Source organism: Microtus oregoni, unplaced genomic scaffold (assembly GCF_018167655.1).
Source record: "Microtus oregoni isolate MIOR12 unplaced genomic scaffold, Mior012 000002F_ref0000024, whole genome shotgun sequence".
In the NCBI taxonomy this organism is placed as follows: domain Eukaryota; kingdom Metazoa; phylum Chordata; class Mammalia; order Rodentia; family Cricetidae; genus Microtus; species Microtus oregoni.
This window is the reverse complement of record NW_024543061.1, coordinates 13,215,378-13,233,513: the sequence shown is the minus strand read 5'-3', so window position 1 is coordinate 13,233,513 and position 18,136 is coordinate 13,215,378. Positions and strand designations below refer to the sequence as shown.

The 18,136-nt window shown below is 40.9% G+C and overlaps 1 protein-coding gene and 1 non-coding gene across 2 annotated transcripts in view; both read left to right on the top strand.

Moving 5' to 3' along the window:
* Positions 1–16,020, top strand: part of Ptcd3 (pentatricopeptide repeat domain 3) — a 34,347-nt gene extending 18,327 nt beyond the window's left edge. The window contains exons 9-24 of the mRNA XM_041639868.1: positions 854–909; positions 2,275–2,362; positions 3,464–3,524; positions 3,945–4,030; positions 4,745–4,889; positions 5,739–5,789; positions 9,723–9,812; positions 10,000–10,028; positions 10,846–10,952; positions 12,098–12,176; positions 12,267–12,357; positions 12,585–12,670; positions 13,610–13,758; positions 14,648–14,689; positions 15,101–15,259; positions 15,452–16,020. Of these exons, the coding sequence (XP_041495802.1) occupies positions 854–909; positions 2,275–2,362; positions 3,464–3,524; positions 3,945–4,030; positions 4,745–4,889; positions 5,739–5,789; positions 9,723–9,812; positions 10,000–10,028; positions 10,846–10,952; positions 12,098–12,176; positions 12,267–12,357; positions 12,585–12,670; positions 13,610–13,758; positions 14,648–14,689; positions 15,101–15,259; positions 15,452–15,548 (1,416 nt within the window). The 3' untranslated portion in view covers positions 15,549–16,020. The remainder of the gene's footprint in view (positions 1–853; positions 910–2,274; positions 2,363–3,463; positions 3,525–3,944; positions 4,031–4,744; positions 4,890–5,738; positions 5,790–9,722; positions 9,813–9,999; positions 10,029–10,845; positions 10,953–12,097; positions 12,177–12,266; positions 12,358–12,584; positions 12,671–13,609; positions 13,759–14,647; positions 14,690–15,100; positions 15,260–15,451) is intronic.
* Positions 14,183–14,319, top strand: LOC121443958. Its single transcript, XR_005973735.1, has one exon. It is a non-coding gene; the product is annotated as a small nucleolar RNA SNORD94 (small nucleolar RNA).
* Positions 16,021–18,136: the final 2,116 nt, after the last annotated feature.

Genomic DNA, 18,136 nt, shown 5'->3' with positions numbered 1-18,136 from the left:
CATGAAACGCTCCAAAATATGAACTTTTTGACTATCTACTAAATGGGAACTTCCCGCCTGGCCTTATATGATTTCAGTCTTTCAAAACTTCTTCATGTTGTATGTGTTTGGAGAATAAATTTCATGTTTAGTTTATTACACTCTTTTGGATAAGGGGTTCAATTTTTGTTACTTTTCTAAAAAAACATTTTTTCATTTGCAGACGATAAAAATATTTTAAAAGTATTTCTCAGTAATGATATTATGGATTGTTTCTGTTCTTCATCCTGTGGGTAACTTCCCTACATAGTAACTAGTGTTGTAAAGTGCTCAGACAGTGACAAGTCATGTCTTCTGAGCCCTGCCAGACTGGCCCCCTGTTCCCAGCCTTGCTCCTGAAATAGCTGGCTGCCTACAGAACTAACCCTGGCTTCTGCAAATGCCAGTCAGGCCTCTATGTCTGCCTCATCCCTGACACTTGGTTTATAAGTAAGGGCAGAATTTCTAGTGTTAAAGGTCTACTATTAGACATTAATGGCAGTATCTCTTGCTTTTACCCCATGTGTGCAGTATTTTTCTGAGTCGAACCAGTGTTGGGTTCCGTAGAAGTAGATTGCACTTTGTTTTCTTTTCTGCTTTTTACCCCTAGTCCTATCTCTAGATGATCTCTTGTTTAAGAGCTGACTTTGCTTTCCTCTGTGTTCACTGATTTCACACTGAAGGAATTCGCTGTGGGTGGGAGCATTTTCTTCTGTTTCTCGTTGCCTTTTGCTGGTTTATTTCCCTTAGCTTTCTAAATTTTCTTTGCTTTTTTGATTTTTCTTAAGTAGTCCACTAGCAAATATTGTCTTACCTTTTATTTCATTCATTCTAGGAAGAGGCTACAGAGGAAAGTAATCAGACATCCAAGATGAAGACTATTCCTTGGAAGTATGTTACTCGTTGAGAATCTTATATTTTGGGGATTTTACAGTCCTCTGGAGTAGCAATCCTGAAATGTTCTAAATAGATTTTCCCCCTTCATTTTACAGATGTATTCTACAATCTGTCTTTATATTTTAGACCTTTTGTCTTTTCTGTGTATCTGTGTGTGTCAGGGTTTCTCTGCAGTTTTTGGCTGTCCTGGAGCTCACTATGTAGAGCAAGCTAACCTTAACTCAGAGATCCTTATGCCTCTTGAATGGTAGGATTAAAAGTGTGTGCCACTTCAACTGGCTTATTAGTTATTGTTATATTCAGGATTCTACCTACATAGCCCAGGCTAGCCTCAAACACAGACCATCCCTGCTTCTCCTCCCAAGGCCTGGTATAACAAGTATACAACATCACTTCTGGCTTAGACTTGTAAGAGTGTTGGCCGGGCGATGGTGGCGCACGCCTTTAATCCCAGCACTCGGGAGGCAGAGGTAGGCGGATCTCTGTGAGTTCGAGACCAGCCTGGTCTACAGAGCTAGTTCCAGGACAGGCTCCAAAGCCACAGAGAAACCCTGTCTCGAAAAACCAAAAAAAAAAAAAAAAAAAAAAAGAGTGTTAACTCCTGCCACCATACATAACCCATTTAGGGTTTGACCTGGTTGTCCTTTTTGTTTTTCCTCTGTTTTAGTTTCATTAACAGTGCTGCCTTGAGATGTAGATCCCTAATTCTGATAGAGTTTGTGTATTTTCGTGAATGAGAAATAGTTTGAAAAAAAGAGTAAATAATACTCATGGAGTGCGTAAGATAAAAATAAGTACTCTGCGTGGATGTGTAGAAAAGACGGCTACTGTTAATACCAGAAATTGAGATCCCGAGAGATGGCTCCGTAGACCATTTCCTGTTCTCTAAGATGTAGTTCCAGCTCTGGGCGGTCTGACCTCTGGGCACTAGCACATGTGACACACTGAAACAGATGAGGCGCACATGGACTTGGCTTATACTGTAGTTCTGTCTGGCTTCTTTAGATTAGATTAGGAAATATAAAGTTGAGTATAAAGGAAAATGTATATAAAGTGTATCATTTTCTTTTCCTCTAGTGGAGGTGCAAAATCGTTCGCATTCGAGTCATGCTTGCCTTGGGAATTCTGTATCAGGAGACAAGAAGTGGGGTGGGGAACAGAGGAGATCCTGCACTGTGTATCTTGTCTGCAGAGTTTTTCTTTACCTGGGGACCATGAGCTCTGCAGACCTTTGACCCTCCATTTTTGAGACAATCCTGTCACACTCTTCTGGGTGGTACAATAGTTATGAAGAAAATGGTGGCAGTTACTACTAGTTTTCCCAATGCCTCTGGTTCATGTTCATTCTGTTGTTTCTAGAACACAAAACAATGCTGAGAGAGTCTTTGCTCTAATGCCAGAGAAGAATGCACACTCCTACTGCACAATGATCCGAGGGATGGTAAAGGTACCTTCCATTATTTATTTTCATCTTGAAGGTCTATTGAGTTGGTGATTCTTTTCCACCCTTATACTAACATGGTTGGGAGATGCCTGGGATCCTGAGTGTATGTATAATGTGATTTTGGGGGTGGAGTCGGTTCTAAACAGGGTGTCTGTTTGCTTCATACAACTTTTATACACATAACTTGAAAATAGTTTTGCTTAGACAGGGTCTCAGTATATGACCCTGACTGGCTGGGTTGTTATGCAGACAAGGTGTAAATTCACAGCAATATGTCTGCCTCTGCCTTGTCTTAAAAGGTGCTTCAATACCAAATCAAAGCTCTTTCTTTTCCCACTCTCCTTCCTGCCTGTCTTTCTTTTTTTGAGAGACAGACTTTCTGAAATTGCCCAGGCTGGCCTCAGACTCAACAATTCTTTCCATCCTATCTCCAGAGTAATTGGGATCATGGGCCTATACTATAGGACTTAGCATAATCATTTTATGTAATATCTTTGTGAGTCTAGAGTCTATGCTCTGTTTGTAGCCTGTTAAATGAGGTTCTATTTATGGGACTCAAAATTTTTGAGCTTCTCAGCATCTCAGATTTTGGATTAGGGTTGAACAAGCTTTATTAAAGTTTTTGAGTTTGTTTTCTCTTTATTCATGCGTGTATACTTCTGTCTATGTCTTGTGTTACGTAGGAGTGTGTGTATATGCTTGTACGCATGCATGTACACACACTTTCATTGTATGCCTGCAGTTGATAGTAGACGGTGTGGATCCCTTGGAACCAGTTAACTACAGGCATGGGTGTGGGATTTAGAACTCTGGTTCTTGTGATGAGCACGCTTAAAGGCTGAGTTACCGCTTCCTCTTGAAGATCAGATGGTTGGAAGCTTTCCTGTATGTTCTGAGATGTCTTAGTGTTAGTTGTGAGTTGTCTAACATGCTCTTGCCTCACCCTCAGTGTCATCCCTGAAAATGTCTCCAAAGCATTGCTAGTGTACCTGGAAGATCCCTGCTGCACTAGGATGCAAGCCTCCTGAGAATTGGAGGCTCCTGTTTAGTGTATTCACGTTCCCTGCTGGGAAGGTTTTGATGATGTTGTTTTTCTCTCTCCAGCACCGAGCTTATGCACAGGCATTGAACTTGTATACTGAGTTATTAAATAACAGACTTCGTGGTGAGTTTGGGACTCCCCTCTTGCTGTGTCTTCCTCTATGACTATGGTTTTCAACCTTCCTAATGCTGTGACCCCTTAATATGGTTCCTTATGTTGTTGTGACCCCCGACCATAGAATTATTTTGTTGCTACTTCATAACTATAGTTTTGCTACTGTTGTGACTCCTAATGTAAATATTGGATATCTGATATGCACCTGCAGGTTGAGAAACAATACTCTAACAAGAATCGGTGGGATTTTTGAATTTTGTCTTGGTCATTGACCCATGGTTGTTGTTTGGGGAGCTGTTTGACTTTTGCTGCCACACTAGTGATTAAGATGGGATTAGAGATCTGGTTCTATGACCATTTTCTTTTCACTTCATCTGTTTTGAAGTAAATTTCCAACCTCAAGTTTTGTTAAGGTACTTTCTTTTACAGCTGATGTGTACACCTTCAATGCACTGATTGAAGCAAAGATGTTTATGCCTGATGAGAAATTTGAGGACAAATGGAATAACATACAGGTAAGGAAACACCTTCATTGTCTTCCTGTCCCTTTGACTAAGAAATACTAATTTAGCATTTCTGTGGCGGTCCCTTGCTTAAGAAGCCTCTCTGTTGTGGGGAGGAATACTGATTTGTCAGTGACTACATAGATAGGATGCAGGAAGATTTGGGACACTTAATGTCTAATTGATTTTATTGTTAGGTGCAAAGGTACATACCTACCTGTTGTAGAATTCTAACCAGGGAAGTTAAATTAAAATCACTGGAGAGATTTTTGTCAAAACGTAGAAATAGAATGTGTTTTTATGGTCACCATGGTCGCTTTTTATTTAGTCTCAGGTTGGTGGAAGACTGCAAATCCCCTGTGGTGCATGATAGGATTTGGAGAGACAGACACGTTGACCTATGACAGTGTTCAGAGGCTTTCTAGAAGATGAGATCCCTGTCAGCTTTTGGTTTTGCTGGTTTTCTTTCAGAAAGGGTCTCACCATCTAGCCTTTACTAGCCTGGAGCTTGATATGTAAACCAGGCTGGCTTTGAACTCAGAGATCCCTTGCCTCTGAATCTCAAGTGCTGGGCTACCAAACCAGGCTGTTTGTTTTTTAAAGCAGATAATTATTAAATTAAGGGTATAGTTAATTTGTTTCATATGTGGCCACAGAATTAAATTCTCTGTGCTTTGGCAGATTACGCTGGAGTAAAAAAAATTTTCCTGTTTTGGATTCGCCCAGGATCTGCTGAAACATATGGTCGCACAGAAGGTGAAACCGAACCTGCAGACTTTCAATGCCATGCTGAAGAGTCTCCGGAAGTTTAACTTGCTTGGAAAGCTGCCGGCCTTACAGACATTACGTGAAATGAAACACATTGGAATAGGTAAGGGTACATCCTGGGTCCTCACTGAAGATGAGGTGAGCTGGCCTCTGGTCTCAGCCACAAAAGCAGGAAGTGTCTTTACCTTTACCATTACTTTCCTGTTAGGGTTTCCTTGTGGCAGGTGTAATTTCATGTGCAGTTGCTCCTTTTTGTCTTGGCATTCAACTCAGATAAAAATGTCTGATAAAATCATTGTAAATATGTATATACTGGTTTTTGAACATTCCTAAACAATACAAGAAGTTGTTTGCATAACATTTGTGGCACAGCAGATGTTACTGGAGACCTAAAATGCTTTGACGTGCACATCAGGATGTGTATGAGTCACATGCAAATACGTCACCATTTTATATGAGCATCTGAATAGCCGGACATCAGGGGTCCTGGATACCAAGGGTCCCATGCATACCAAGTGATAACTGTCTGATAGGTGATGCCTTCTATTTCATATTTTTTACAGTAAATACAATGTTACTTTAACACTTGAAAGACTTTTTTGTAGTTCTCTTGACTTTAAAGGGAATTGATGACTTTGTTAGCCAGTTTTAAATTCCAAGATGTTTTTCTAGCATAATTAGGTATTCCAGCTCTAATTATGTGCTACTATATAGTAAATGCTTAGTTTAAGATTCGTTGGGCATTGACTGACTTCGTAGTGCTAAATTGCTTGTATGGATAGTAACAAAGTGTTGTCTTTAGGGTGACTTCACCTTTTTGTGGGACAAGCTAAGAATGTCTTCAAAGGAATAGAAATATCTTTTGCTTAAATGTTACCACTGTGCTTCAACTTTATTTTAGATAACTCTTATTATTTATTTCTCTTTTTTTCTCTCTACTTGGTAATTTGAGAGCCCTCACTTGCAACATACCATCATATTATTCAGCTCTTTTATCAGCGAGGTATGTATAACTTTACATTATTTTGATTTATATGAAAGTCATTTCTTTTGAGTTTTATGTAATTGTTGTAGTACTTGCTCCTTATATGAATTAAGAATAGAGGCTGGAAAGGAAAGATGGCTCAGTGGCTGAGAAAAGAACACTGTTCTTTGAGAGAACAGTTCAGTTCCCAGCATCCATCCACATGGTGCCTCGCAATCATCTCTAATTCCAGTCCTTGGGGATCGATGCTTCTTCTGACCTCCAAGGGCAGAAGCATAAGCATACATACAAACAAAACTCCATACACAGCTGGGCCTGGTGGCGCACGCCTTTAATCCAACACTTATGAGATCTCAGTGAGTTCAGTGCCAGCCTGGTCTACATAGAGAAACCCTGTCTTGAAAAACAAACAATAAGCATACACATAAAAAAATTTTAAAAATTAAAAATAGAGAATTCAGCCCTGTATGGTGCTGGATACCTACAGTCTTGGTGCCAGCACTTAGGAGACCGAAGCAGAAGAGTCAAGGTTGGAGGCCTTCAAGACAGTTATTTCCCAAAAAGATTAGTTTGAACAAAAGGTTAATCTTTAGAGTAGAACCCTTGATTGTGACTAAATGCAAACTGGAGAGGGCTGTAAAGTGTATTTTAGTTGCTTGCTTTTTCTCTTTTGTTCCCTTTGTCTTTGATCTTCTGTTTTTTGTGGGGCCCACCACCCAGCTCCCAAATGAATCACACATGGAAGCTTATTCTGGTGTTTTAGATAGGCACAGTAACACAGCTTCACGTGTGCTCAGTGTAGTAACTTAGTAATCACGTATGGGTAGTTTCAGTATATTAAAGAAAATGTGACATTAGGGTTCAGCAACTACATTCTTTTTCTTTGTGGGTTCCAAGAATCAAACTCCATCATCAGGATTGGCAGCAATTACTTTTATGTAACACCGAGCCGTCTTACCCCCCACAAATTACCCGCTCTTATTCTGCCATCCACACTCCTGTCATTCTTCATACAGTGGTTCCCCTCTACTTTCACATGTCATATAAAAACAGAAGCATCTGCATAATCTGGGTTTTATGTGAAAAAGGAATCTAAGAGTTGTCTGACTTATTTTGTTTAATAGAGTGATCTCCAATTCTGTTCTCCTGCAAATTGAATCTGTTTCTCTTAAATGGAACTCCATATATTCCAGACCTCATGTCATTTGTCTGTAATAATTTGAAAACTCAAAGCAATCAGATCTGATAGATGTTGGGCCAGCATATGATATATGAGTGTCAGAAAAAGGGAGCGAGAGACCCTAGGAAGATAGGTCACTTAGTAAAATGTTTGTTACACAATTGAAAAACTATAGAGCTTGATCCCAGAACCCAAGTGTGGTAGCACATACTTGTAGTCTCAGCAGGAATGGGCAGATTTTTCGCCTTAGGGCCATCCAGCCTGGCCATTTTACTCTTACCTTGTTCTTGTCATTCCATTTTATCATAGCACCAAGACAAACCCTGTTACAAAAAGATGGTTCAGTGGGTTAGGTCTTTGCAGTCCTTGGGAATTTAAATTGGATTCCAGAACCTGTGTGAAGCCAAACCAAGTGTCTAATCCCACCGTTCATGGTGAGACGGGTAGAAAAGACCATAAAATCCCCAGAAACCTGTGGTTCCTAACCTCTGTACCTTAATGTTGAGATTAATAAGCATATTTCCTTTTCAGAAAGTTCTTGCCTATGCCATAGTTTTAAGGTGATGTCCCTTTGGTTTTTATTTAGCATTTTGAGTATTATGTCCTTCATTAGTCTTTGACCCATTTTTAATTATTTCTGTACACAGTATGATTTTTTTCTATATGTAGAATTTTGAAGGCCATAGAGATGGCTTAAGCCAGTGGTTCTCAACCTTCCTAATGCTGTGACCCTTTAAAACAGTTCCTCATACTATGACCTTGAACCATAAAATTATTTTCATTGCTACTTCATAACTATGATTCTGCTACTGTAATGATTATAAATATCTAATATACAGGATCTCTGATATGTGACCCCTGTTGGAAGGGTAATCTGACAACCCACAGGTTGAGAACTACTGGCTTAATTGGTTAAGAGAACTTGTTGACCTTTCAGAGGACCCATGTTCCACTCCTAGCACCCACAGACTCACTTCCACCTGTAACTCCAACTTCTGGGCAGCTGGCATTTTCCTCTGGACTCCTAGAACACCAATACACATATGGTGCTCATTCACATATATCAGTGGTTCTGGGGTCACATATCAGATATCCTGCACAGTTATGAAAAAACAACTAAAATAATTTTATGGTTGGGGGATCACCACAAAATGAGTGACTCTATTAAAAGGTCTCAGAATTAGGAAGGTTGAAAAACACTGATATATATTAATAAAATAAAAACCTTTTATCAAAAGGCTGTGTTTCTACAGTGTGTTTCTTGGTCTTTGCTATATGAATTCATTGCTGAGTCCTCTCTCTTCAGTTCTGCTGGCTACATGTGTTTTTATGATAGTGATAGGAATGTAAGTTTTAGTGCTCACAAAGAAGCACTAGGGAAAACAGTGATGTTAAACACACCGGGTTGTCTCAAGTGGAGAGATAACGTGTTTTCCCTCCAAAAGACGGGAATAGATAGGGTTAATAGCCTGGTAATCTGCATAGCCTCACCACACTTATTCCCCCAGACCCTTCTCGTGTGTTTACCTTGAGCCTGCTTTCTTTGTTAATCTAGAGAGCCTATCATTATGAAAGAGTCCCAATATCCAATAGTTTTGATGTAGCCATGCTTTACTTTACACATCGGATTGAGTTCATCATCACCAGGAAACTTTTTCCACTTTGGGCTGGGCTTAAATATGCCTAAAATAAATACCTAGTTTATTAAAATAAACTCTAAAGAGTTTGAACTAGCACCAAGTATTGAGTTATGTTGAACTGGGCTGACTTCTTGCTTCTTGTGAATTGACATTCTTCTGACCATGGTGTTTGCAAAGGCACCCCCTTCCCATCTCAGTAGGTGTAGTTTTTGCCCTATTTGGTTACCTTTTCCAAAACCCAGTTATTTTGCTGTGTAGTGTAGAATGTCTTGAACTTGCTATGTAGCTCAGGTGAACCTGACTCATGGTCTTTCTACTTCTCTGTTGGGATTAAAAGTATGTGTGGCCATGACTGGCTCATATGACTTCTGCCAATTGCCTCATCCACTATCCATTCTTCAATTGGATATTTTTTCTTGGCTTCCTTATCTGGTTTTACTTTAAAAGAACACAGATACCACTAAATAATTTGGTTAAGTGTGTTGGTTTGAGATTGGGAGCTGTTGGTATTTGTCCCACTTGTTGGAGGGAGTGGGGCTACTTGGTCGTTCCTGGCTCCTCAGCCCCGAAATAATCACACAGAAAGTGTATTAATTAAATCACTGCTTGGCCCATTAGCTCTAGCTTCTTAATGGCTAACTCTTACATATAAATTTAACCTATTTCTATTAATCTGTACATCATCACGAGGTCATGGCCTACCCGCAGAGTTTCAGCACGTCTGTCTCCAGCAGCGGCTCCATGGCTTCTCTCTGACTCAGCCTTCCTCTTCCCATGCTCTAGGCCAAGCCAGTTAGTTCTTTATTCATTAACCAATAAAAGCAACACATAGAAAGACCTCGCACATCACCCACTCGAGAAATTTGAGCTTTTTAGGAAAGAAATGAATAAAAGTGAAGAAATCTAAGTAGAACATGACAACAGAGCATAGTGATTCTTAGAGATTTTACCAGTGCTTAGACTCTGGGCTATATTGGTCTCTTTAAGCAGGTTTTGGCCCTGCCCAGCTCTGCCAGGTCTTAGGCTAAAGATGGAGGCAGCAAATAGGCTTTTATAACTGGGGGCTATAAAGTTGGTTCTGCTTGTGAAAGTGAACTCCTGATTTAAAAAAAAAAATTGCCTTTTCTGCAGCTAACGCTATAAAAACACCATCCCTCATCATCTATGATATTATGCAGGAATTAGAGGGAAGGACATTTTCCCCACAGGACCTGGATGATGGTATGTACAGAAATTACTTGTGCTATTCCTCTAGCTCATGATGGGTGGTTTGCCTGAGTGCCATTAGAGGCCTTGTATTTGGATTGAATATTCTGTAAAAGCCAAGATGTCTGTGGCATAGTAATGTAATTAATATGAAAACAAGGTTACATCCATAGCAACCAAACTTGTGAACTTTACTTTTCAGATAAATTTTTTCAGTCGGCCATGAATGTAGTAAGTGCCATTTCCTATTTTTCCCAGGTTCCTCTCTATTTCTTCATTTTACCTGTAACTGAGAGCTTTGCGTGTCCTTTCAGTTTTAATTCTCTGGTCATGTCTTTGCTTCTACTTTCCTTCTATCTGTACAGTCTATACTTTCAAAACTTTAAAAATCATACCCCAGCTCTATTCTTTATTGTGTTGTCCTTTATGCCTGCTTTGATAGCTTTCAGAATGGTTTTTGCCCATTAGCTTTGTAGATTGATGGAAATAGATTATTATGTTGGTTTTTATTTTATCATCATCATAGGAGAAATTTCATGTTTTCTGGATGAGTAGACAACATCCTGTTTAAGGGCTCATGGGCACTCAGATGTAGCCCTATGGTAGTGTATGTCACAGGAGGGGAGAACTAGTATTTCAAGGCTGGTTCTTCAAGCTGTTTCATGGTGATTTTAATGGTGCACTGGAATTGCTAACTCAGTAACTTTGTTTTAAATTTCATAAAATTAGGGCTTATTTTTTCCTCAATTTTTTGTGACTTTTTTGCTGTCAGGTAATGAATTGAATATTGTTAGTTAAATATTTATGCAAAGAAATATATACTTTTTTTTTTAAGACAAGGTTTCTCTGTGTAGCCCTGGCTGTCCTGGAACTCTGTAGACCAGGCTGACCTCAAACTCACAGAGGTCCACCAGCCTCTGCCTCTTAGGTTGGGTTTAAAGGCTTGCGCCACCACCACCCAGTCCAGAAACGCATACTTTTTCATTATGTATTGAGTCTCTGTTTGGCTTACAAGAATGTCTGGGTAATATTAGTTGCAAATTTTCAGTGTTCATCTCTCAGAGATTTAGAACTTGCTTACCAAGTACATCGTCTTTTAAATACGGGGGACAACCGGAAATTGATTGGAAGTGATCTTCAACTCAATTTCTATTAGTAAGTATGTTACTTTATATTTTTTAAAGAGAGATTGTCAGAGATTGTCTGTGAGTGTATGCACACACCTGGTAAGCCTCCTATCTCTGCTCTACCTTGGAGTTGGTAACATGCATTTGCTAGGAATGCTTGGTTTGTTGCATGGTTTCTGGGATCCAAACTCTAGACCAAGGGCTCTTAACTCTTGAGCCATCTCTCCTTTGATTTTAATCACTAAATTCTGCAATGGGAGAATGTTAATGACTGTTTATCTCAGCTCTAGTTTTAGGTTGTCTGCCCATTATGTCATAGTTATTGAGCACTTGGAGATTAAAGCGGTGGGGCTGAGGAGATGGCTCCATGGGTAAGGTTCTTGTTAGGTAAGAATGAGGTCCTGAGTTCAGGTCCCAGCATGAAGGAAGGAGTAGAAATACACAGATCCAGTAGCTAGATGACCTCGGTGGTCACAGCAGCGGAGCTCTAGTCCAGAGATGGACAACAGTTGAGGACACCTGAAACACAGCCTACTAGCTGTCCTCCATTCACAGGGACAGGCACGCGCATCTGCATACATACATACATACAAACAAAGAAATAAAAAGCAGTGATAAAATGACCTGTCTAGTGTATATTTAGAGATTTTATCTTCTTTGTTAACATTTTATAACTTTATGTGTCGTGGTTGTGTTCTTGATCCCCCTCTGAGTACTTTCAATACAAGTACTATTTACTTCAAATAATAGTTCTAGGATCTGAGCAGACAACCCAAATGGTCCAACTGAGGAATAAAAGATCTCAATTGGGAAATTAATTATAGCTAGCACTTCCTTGGTGAAACATTGACCCTTGTACCTGGAAATTGGAAATAGTTTTTATTATTGTGTGTATGTGCCACAGCATGGGCGTCCGGGGTGGGGGTTCAAAGGACAACTTTGTGGAGCAATTTCTCTCCTACCTTTACATGTGTTCCAGGAATAGAACTCAGGTTGCCAGGTTTATGTGGCAAACAAAATACCTTTACCCCCTTGACCATCTCAGTAACCTGAAATTAGAAACATTAAAAGTCTATGTTCAGTACATGAATAACTATACTGAGATTTGACTCATTTTTTACCTCATTGTTAAGCACACAGGCTTTAATCTAAACATGCCTTTTCTCTCCACAGTTCGAAATTTTTCAGTTTGATTTGTTCAATGGAACAGATTGATGTCACCTTGAAGTGGTATAAGGACCTAATACCTTCAGTAAGAGGATTACTTGTCTTTTGTGTTTATAGAGGGCTGAGTATCTTTCCTGATGGATACTTTAAAGTCATGTTTGTACTTCTCTCTCAGGTCTTCTTTCCCCACTCCCAAACTTTGATAGGGCTTCTCCAAGCATTGGATGTGGCCAATAGGCTAGAAATGGTTCCTCAGATTTGGAAAGGTTAGTGTCAATTTTTGCAATATCATCTTAACTTCTGTTTGTGTTTTTAGGACTGAAAACTTTCATTCTTAACTAAGTTAACACATTTGTGGACTATTGCATCCCAGAGTGCCAACTTTCTCACCCACCAGAAGTTAAAAGTCAGTAGTGGATAAAGGTTCACCAGATGTTTTGCGTTTTGATGATCAGTGTTATTTATTTATTTACTTATTTATTTTTGCTTTAAGATAGTAAAGAGTATGGCCATACTTTCCGAGATGCCTTAAGACAAGAAATCTTGATGCTCATGGCCAGGGATAAACACCCACCAGAGGTAAGACTGTCTTGAGGCTCAAGTTCCATCATTAGATGTATACTGACCTGTGTATTTGCTAAAATTATGTTCTTTTAATGGTTGTTTCCCTGAATTTACCCATCTTTTGTTGGGTTCAGATGTACAAACCTAGATTTAGGTTAAATATGCATTACCAATAGCAAAATACCAATCTTAGTGTTAGCCTCATTCCTCAAGTCTAAAGCAGGCAGCAGGAATATAGTTATGACAGTGAATGCCAGATTATCTTATAATAAGTATTCCAGGGGCTAGAGAGCTGACTCAGTGGAAAAGCACTAGAGGACCAGGGCTCAGTTCCCAGTACCCACATCAGGCAACTCACAAATAACTGCACTCAAGTGCATTGCCTCCTCCCCTCCCCCCCACATACACATAATTAAAAAAGAAGGGTTGGAGAGGTAGCTCAGTGATGAAGGGCAATGTGCTCTTCTTTCAGAGTGCCCTGGTTCGACTCCCAGAACCCAGGTGGAGGCTCACAACTGTCTGGGACACATGCAGTCAAAACAGCCATACACATAAAATAAAAATGACTTTTTTATTATTAGAGTGAGTTGTTTGTGTTTTTCTCTGTAATTGCTACCTGAAAAGATGTGAGGTGGCTCAGTGGATAAAAGAGCTTTCTACCAAGTCTGATGATCAAAGTTCTTTCCCTGGGACCTACATGGAAGAAGGAAAGAACCAACCCTCACAAGTTGTCCTCTGACCTCTTCACATGGGCTCTGGCACCCTTTTGTGTACATCTATACACAGCCAATCAAAGGAAATTCATGATATATTTCAAACATGTAGTTAACTGTATTATTGCAAAGCAGGTCCAGGCTTCCTTTTACTGTATTTCTTGTTAGTCGTTCATGTGATAGTTTCTTGGTTTTAAAATTCTTGTCAGCCCAGCTAGGCACTGACTCTTAGAGCCTCTAGCTTCAGGTGGCATTTGCTGACTGTGCTGCTGATATCAAATCCACATATGAAAGCCAAGATGCCCGGCAGACTGCTCTTGATTGGCCAGCCAACTCTCTACAGTGTATAGCTGTCCTTTTTTTAAGAGGTGGCAGAACCCAGGAAGCATGGTGAGTGTAAATGCCAACATTTATTCTTAAAGCCAAAACATGGACTAAGGTTGATAGATGAGTGTTCTCTAATTCAGCTTAGTGACAGGAACAAACCTGAATGTACAGTGGGGTTTGGGTGGACACTTGCGAATACCAGTTAAAAAGCAAACTTTTGGTAAGGCCAGTGTGTATGGTTTATTTGAGAAGAGGGCATTGTTCAGGCAAGCTGAGAATTCATGTTTCATTTTATATCTTCTGGTTTTCTGTGTGTATTTCATGAATGTATTGGATATCTATTGCTAGTCTATTGTTTAAAACATCTTTTTCTGAAGAATCTTGTCTTTGGGTTGTAGCTCAGTTAAATGTGACCTGTTTGGCATTGTGTTGTCAGTAAAGACAAACAAAGCATTTGCATGGTCAGGCAGATTGACACACTATGAAGCAGGCTGTGATGATTGGCGCAGGGGTACGGACCTCAGCTGAGTCATGGGAGCTGAATGTATGTGTTTTGCCTTTGTCTTGCATGTGGCAGGCTGATGGCGTTCACATATATGAGACTGTTGCCTTAATCTGAGCCTGTTCTTCATACTGGGTTTTAGGGCAGACTGACTCTGGCTTTAAGAGGGAAGTAGGCTAAGCGCGCCCCACTGCCTCTTCTCAGCTGCACATTGTTGGATGGATCCCTCCTGCCCTGGAGGACAGCACTAAAAGCAGTCCTCATCGCTGGCTACATCTCAGCTCTGCCTGTTGAGGTTGTGCAGCCAGAACTAGTTGAGCACAGGAATTCAGGGAGTCTAGGTAACTTCTCTTTAGGTCACTTAGTTTCTGAGCCTGCGAAGAGACAGAGCAGCTTTGTGTGGTTGCCACTTGTTTTCCTGTCAGCAGTCATCTTTTTCTTCTTTGACAGGAAAATGTTGGCACTTTTCAAAAAGCATAATAAGATTCCCAGGTAAGTTGACACCAAGAGGCCTCACCTGGTAGAGGCTTGAATTAGTCGCATGGGCTTTGAAATTTCTTCATGCACCTAAGCCACTGCATTTGAGGGAGGGCTCTTTGGCTAGACAGGCAAGCATTTCGTCACCTACCATTCAGGGCATCCTGAGGGAGCCTTTTCTCCACTCAGTGATCATATCTCGGGGATATACAGAAGGTTATTTTGTAACTTCCCTCCAAAGTTAATGAGGATTTGACTAATAAACATATTCTCAACTTTTCCTGTAAATATTTGACTAAAAGTTAAGGGACTAAGTTGGGGGCACTAGAGAAGTGATTCAGTGGTTAAGAGCACTTTGCTTGCTTTTACTTATGTCTTGATAGGGGAAAAGTGAGTTGGGAACGTTCAGTTTGCTTTCTTTTACAGAAGTGAATTGTTGGAGGAGTTTATGGACACTGCAAAAGCATCTGAGAGCCCTGCTTTGGCCATTGAGGTGGTGAAGCTGGCAAGTGCCTTCAGCTTGCCTGTTTGTGAGAGCCTTGCCCAAAGAGTAATGACAGATTTCACAGTCGACGAAAAACAAAAGTAAGTCTGTGTATCTCCTCTTAGGGTGCTTTTCACTTTCTCAGGTACGATATTGTTCCCTTACAAAGCCAGGGGTGGTGGTGTAATAGTTGTTTCTTCTGTCATATGAACTGTTGGAAGCTTTCCTTGGTTCTTAAAACTGCTGGGACTGTATGTGTCAGGGATACCAAATACCATTTCTTTTCCTTACAGGGAAGCCCTGGGTAACCTCACTGCGTCAAACAACAGTAGCAATGGAGACAGCAGCAGTGACAGTGACAGTGACATCAGTGAAGACAAAAGAAAGTGAGGTGGCTCACCATAGCTGCTGGAACGTTGGAAGTAGTAGCTAAGCAGACACAGGGCTGAAGATGTAAACTCAGTGGTGCAGCACTAGCTAGACACAAGGCCTAGGATTCTTCTCCAGCACCTGAGATGCAGATCTGGGCAGCTTTTGCCTAAACAGTGACCAGCACTATGAGGTCTGTGCAATGCAGTGTCTGCAGACTTCACTCCCATTAATCATCATGTTAGAGCTCACTGGCCTTTGCTGCCCACCTGCTCTGTGGTGTGCTGGCCCTTTGGCCTAGAAATACCAGTTTAAACTGGTTCTCATGCCGGTACATAATTGCTGTTGTATTGATCGTATCCCAGTTTGGGGAGTACTTAATGTGAATAACTGTCTTAGAACCAATTATATCAGAAGCAAGTAACTGGTTTTAGGTTACACAACTGGCAAAATGATTAAATAAACAGTGATTTGGTGTGTGCTTTTATTTAAAAACTGAATATAGTCTTTTTTTTTTTTTTATGTGTGTACATGGTCAGGGGTCAGTGGTGTCTTCTCCAGTTGTTTCTCTAGGTTTATTTCTTGAGGCAGGACCTCTCCCTGAGCCTGGAGATTGCTGGTCATTAGACCAGTTGGCCAGCCCTGGAGATCCGCCTGGCTTTTCTACATAAACACTTGGGGATCTGAACTGAGGTCCTCGTACGCACATGCCAAGCTCTTTACAAAGGGAGTTTCCTCTCCAGCCCCAGCCTTGTCTTCTATACCCAAGAATGTTTTGAGTTGTATGAGTGGTACAACTCTTGCTTAAGCACATTCTTTTTCTCCTCCCTCCCCCAACAAGACATTTTGGGCCATATGGGCACTTTATAAGGGGGCTAGTGATAACAAAAGGATGTGAAATGTCATGACACTGTATTGCTACTGATCACCTTGATCAACTTTATATTAATCGTGTTTCTTTTAAATGATAGTAATGGATAGTCTTTCATCTCCAGTATTTTTGTTGTTGCTTTTTTGTTTTTGAGACAGGGTTCCTCTGTGTAGCTTTGGAGTCTGTCCAAAGACCAAGCTGGCCTTGAATTTAGAGATTTGCCTGCCTCTGCCTCCCGAGTACTGGAATTAAAGGTGTGTGTCACCACTGTCTGCCCAGCTTCATCTCCATTACTAATAAAAGGTTACGTTTTCTGTGCCAAAGTTGAGCACCACTCCAGTTTTTACTTTCTGACCCAGCCATGCCTTGAATTTCATCTGTCTCAGTCCTATGCTTGCTTTTTATTTCACTGGTTCCCATTCCTTGGTAATGAGATTGCACAAATTCTTACAGAACTCTACTGCTGGCCATTTCTGAGTGTTTGACTCCCTGAGTGATCTGTTTGCCATTCCTACATACCCACATTACTCTAGTACCACATTCCTAAATGACTCTTTTTTTTTTTTTTTTTTTGGGATTTTTCGAGACAGGGTTTCTCCGTAGCTTTTTGGTTCCTGTCCTGGAACTAGCTCTTGTAGACCAGGCTGGCCTCGAACTCAGAGATCCGCCTGCCTCCGCCTCCTGGGATTAAAGGCGTGCGCCACCACCGCCCGGCTAATGACTCTTAATTAAATGGATTTTTGATGCTATGGAACCCATTTTCCCACTATGTATACCATGCTGACTTTGATGGGCAAGCCATCTTGAGTGCCAAAATTGTAGCTGTGTGACACCATGCCTGGCTTTCATGTTTATATGGGAAAGACTTGCCTGTAATTCAGTTTCGCAATTTTAAAACAGATGGTATGGGATAGAAATTTGGAGTTGCAATTCACATCCAATTAGCACCAGAATCAAGGGGTAGGTTTTTCTTTTTTCCTTATGCACCCTGGGTTGGTCTTGAACTCATAGGCCACATGCTTAGCCTTCCTGAATCCTGGGATTAGAGGCACAAACTACCAGCTGGCTTGAGAAGCGTTGGAACATCAAGAGTGGGTGCTGCTTAAAACAGGTGCCAGCCCTGACACATAAGCCACCATAAGAAGAGCAGCAGACTTTCTGAGACTCTAGAAATGGAGCACTAGAAATGGAGCTAGTTGGTATGATATGTGTGTACATGAGACATGTTGAGTTCCCCAGTGGTGCTAAGCCTGTGAGGACAGGATGTATCTGAGTGACTTGTAACAGGAACTGGAGAAACTAGGGCACCAATAAAACAAATGGGAGAAAGGATTCTCATGGAGCAGCGAGGTAGGACCTTAGGATAAAGATTGATTTACCTGTATGCAAACGTGCAGGTGCCCAGAGGACACTTGATCCCCTGGAGCTGGTGCCACAGGTGGAACCTATTGGGAATTTGTCCTCTCTAGTCCCTTAATATGGACTTTAATGGTTAAGTGCCTCCTCATCGACCAAGACCCACTGGTCTTAAAACCTTTGGGAAAACCAACTTTTCTGATGACCATAGCTGCTGTAAGAGACATAGCATGGGGAGGAAACACTTTGTATGTGCTCTTCTATAACAGTTATCTTCCTTCCTAGAGGTCACGGGGGGGGGGGGGGGGCTCAAGACAGGGTTTCTCTCTAGCTTTAGAGCCTGTCCTGGAACTAGCTCTATAGACCAGGCTGGTCTCGAACC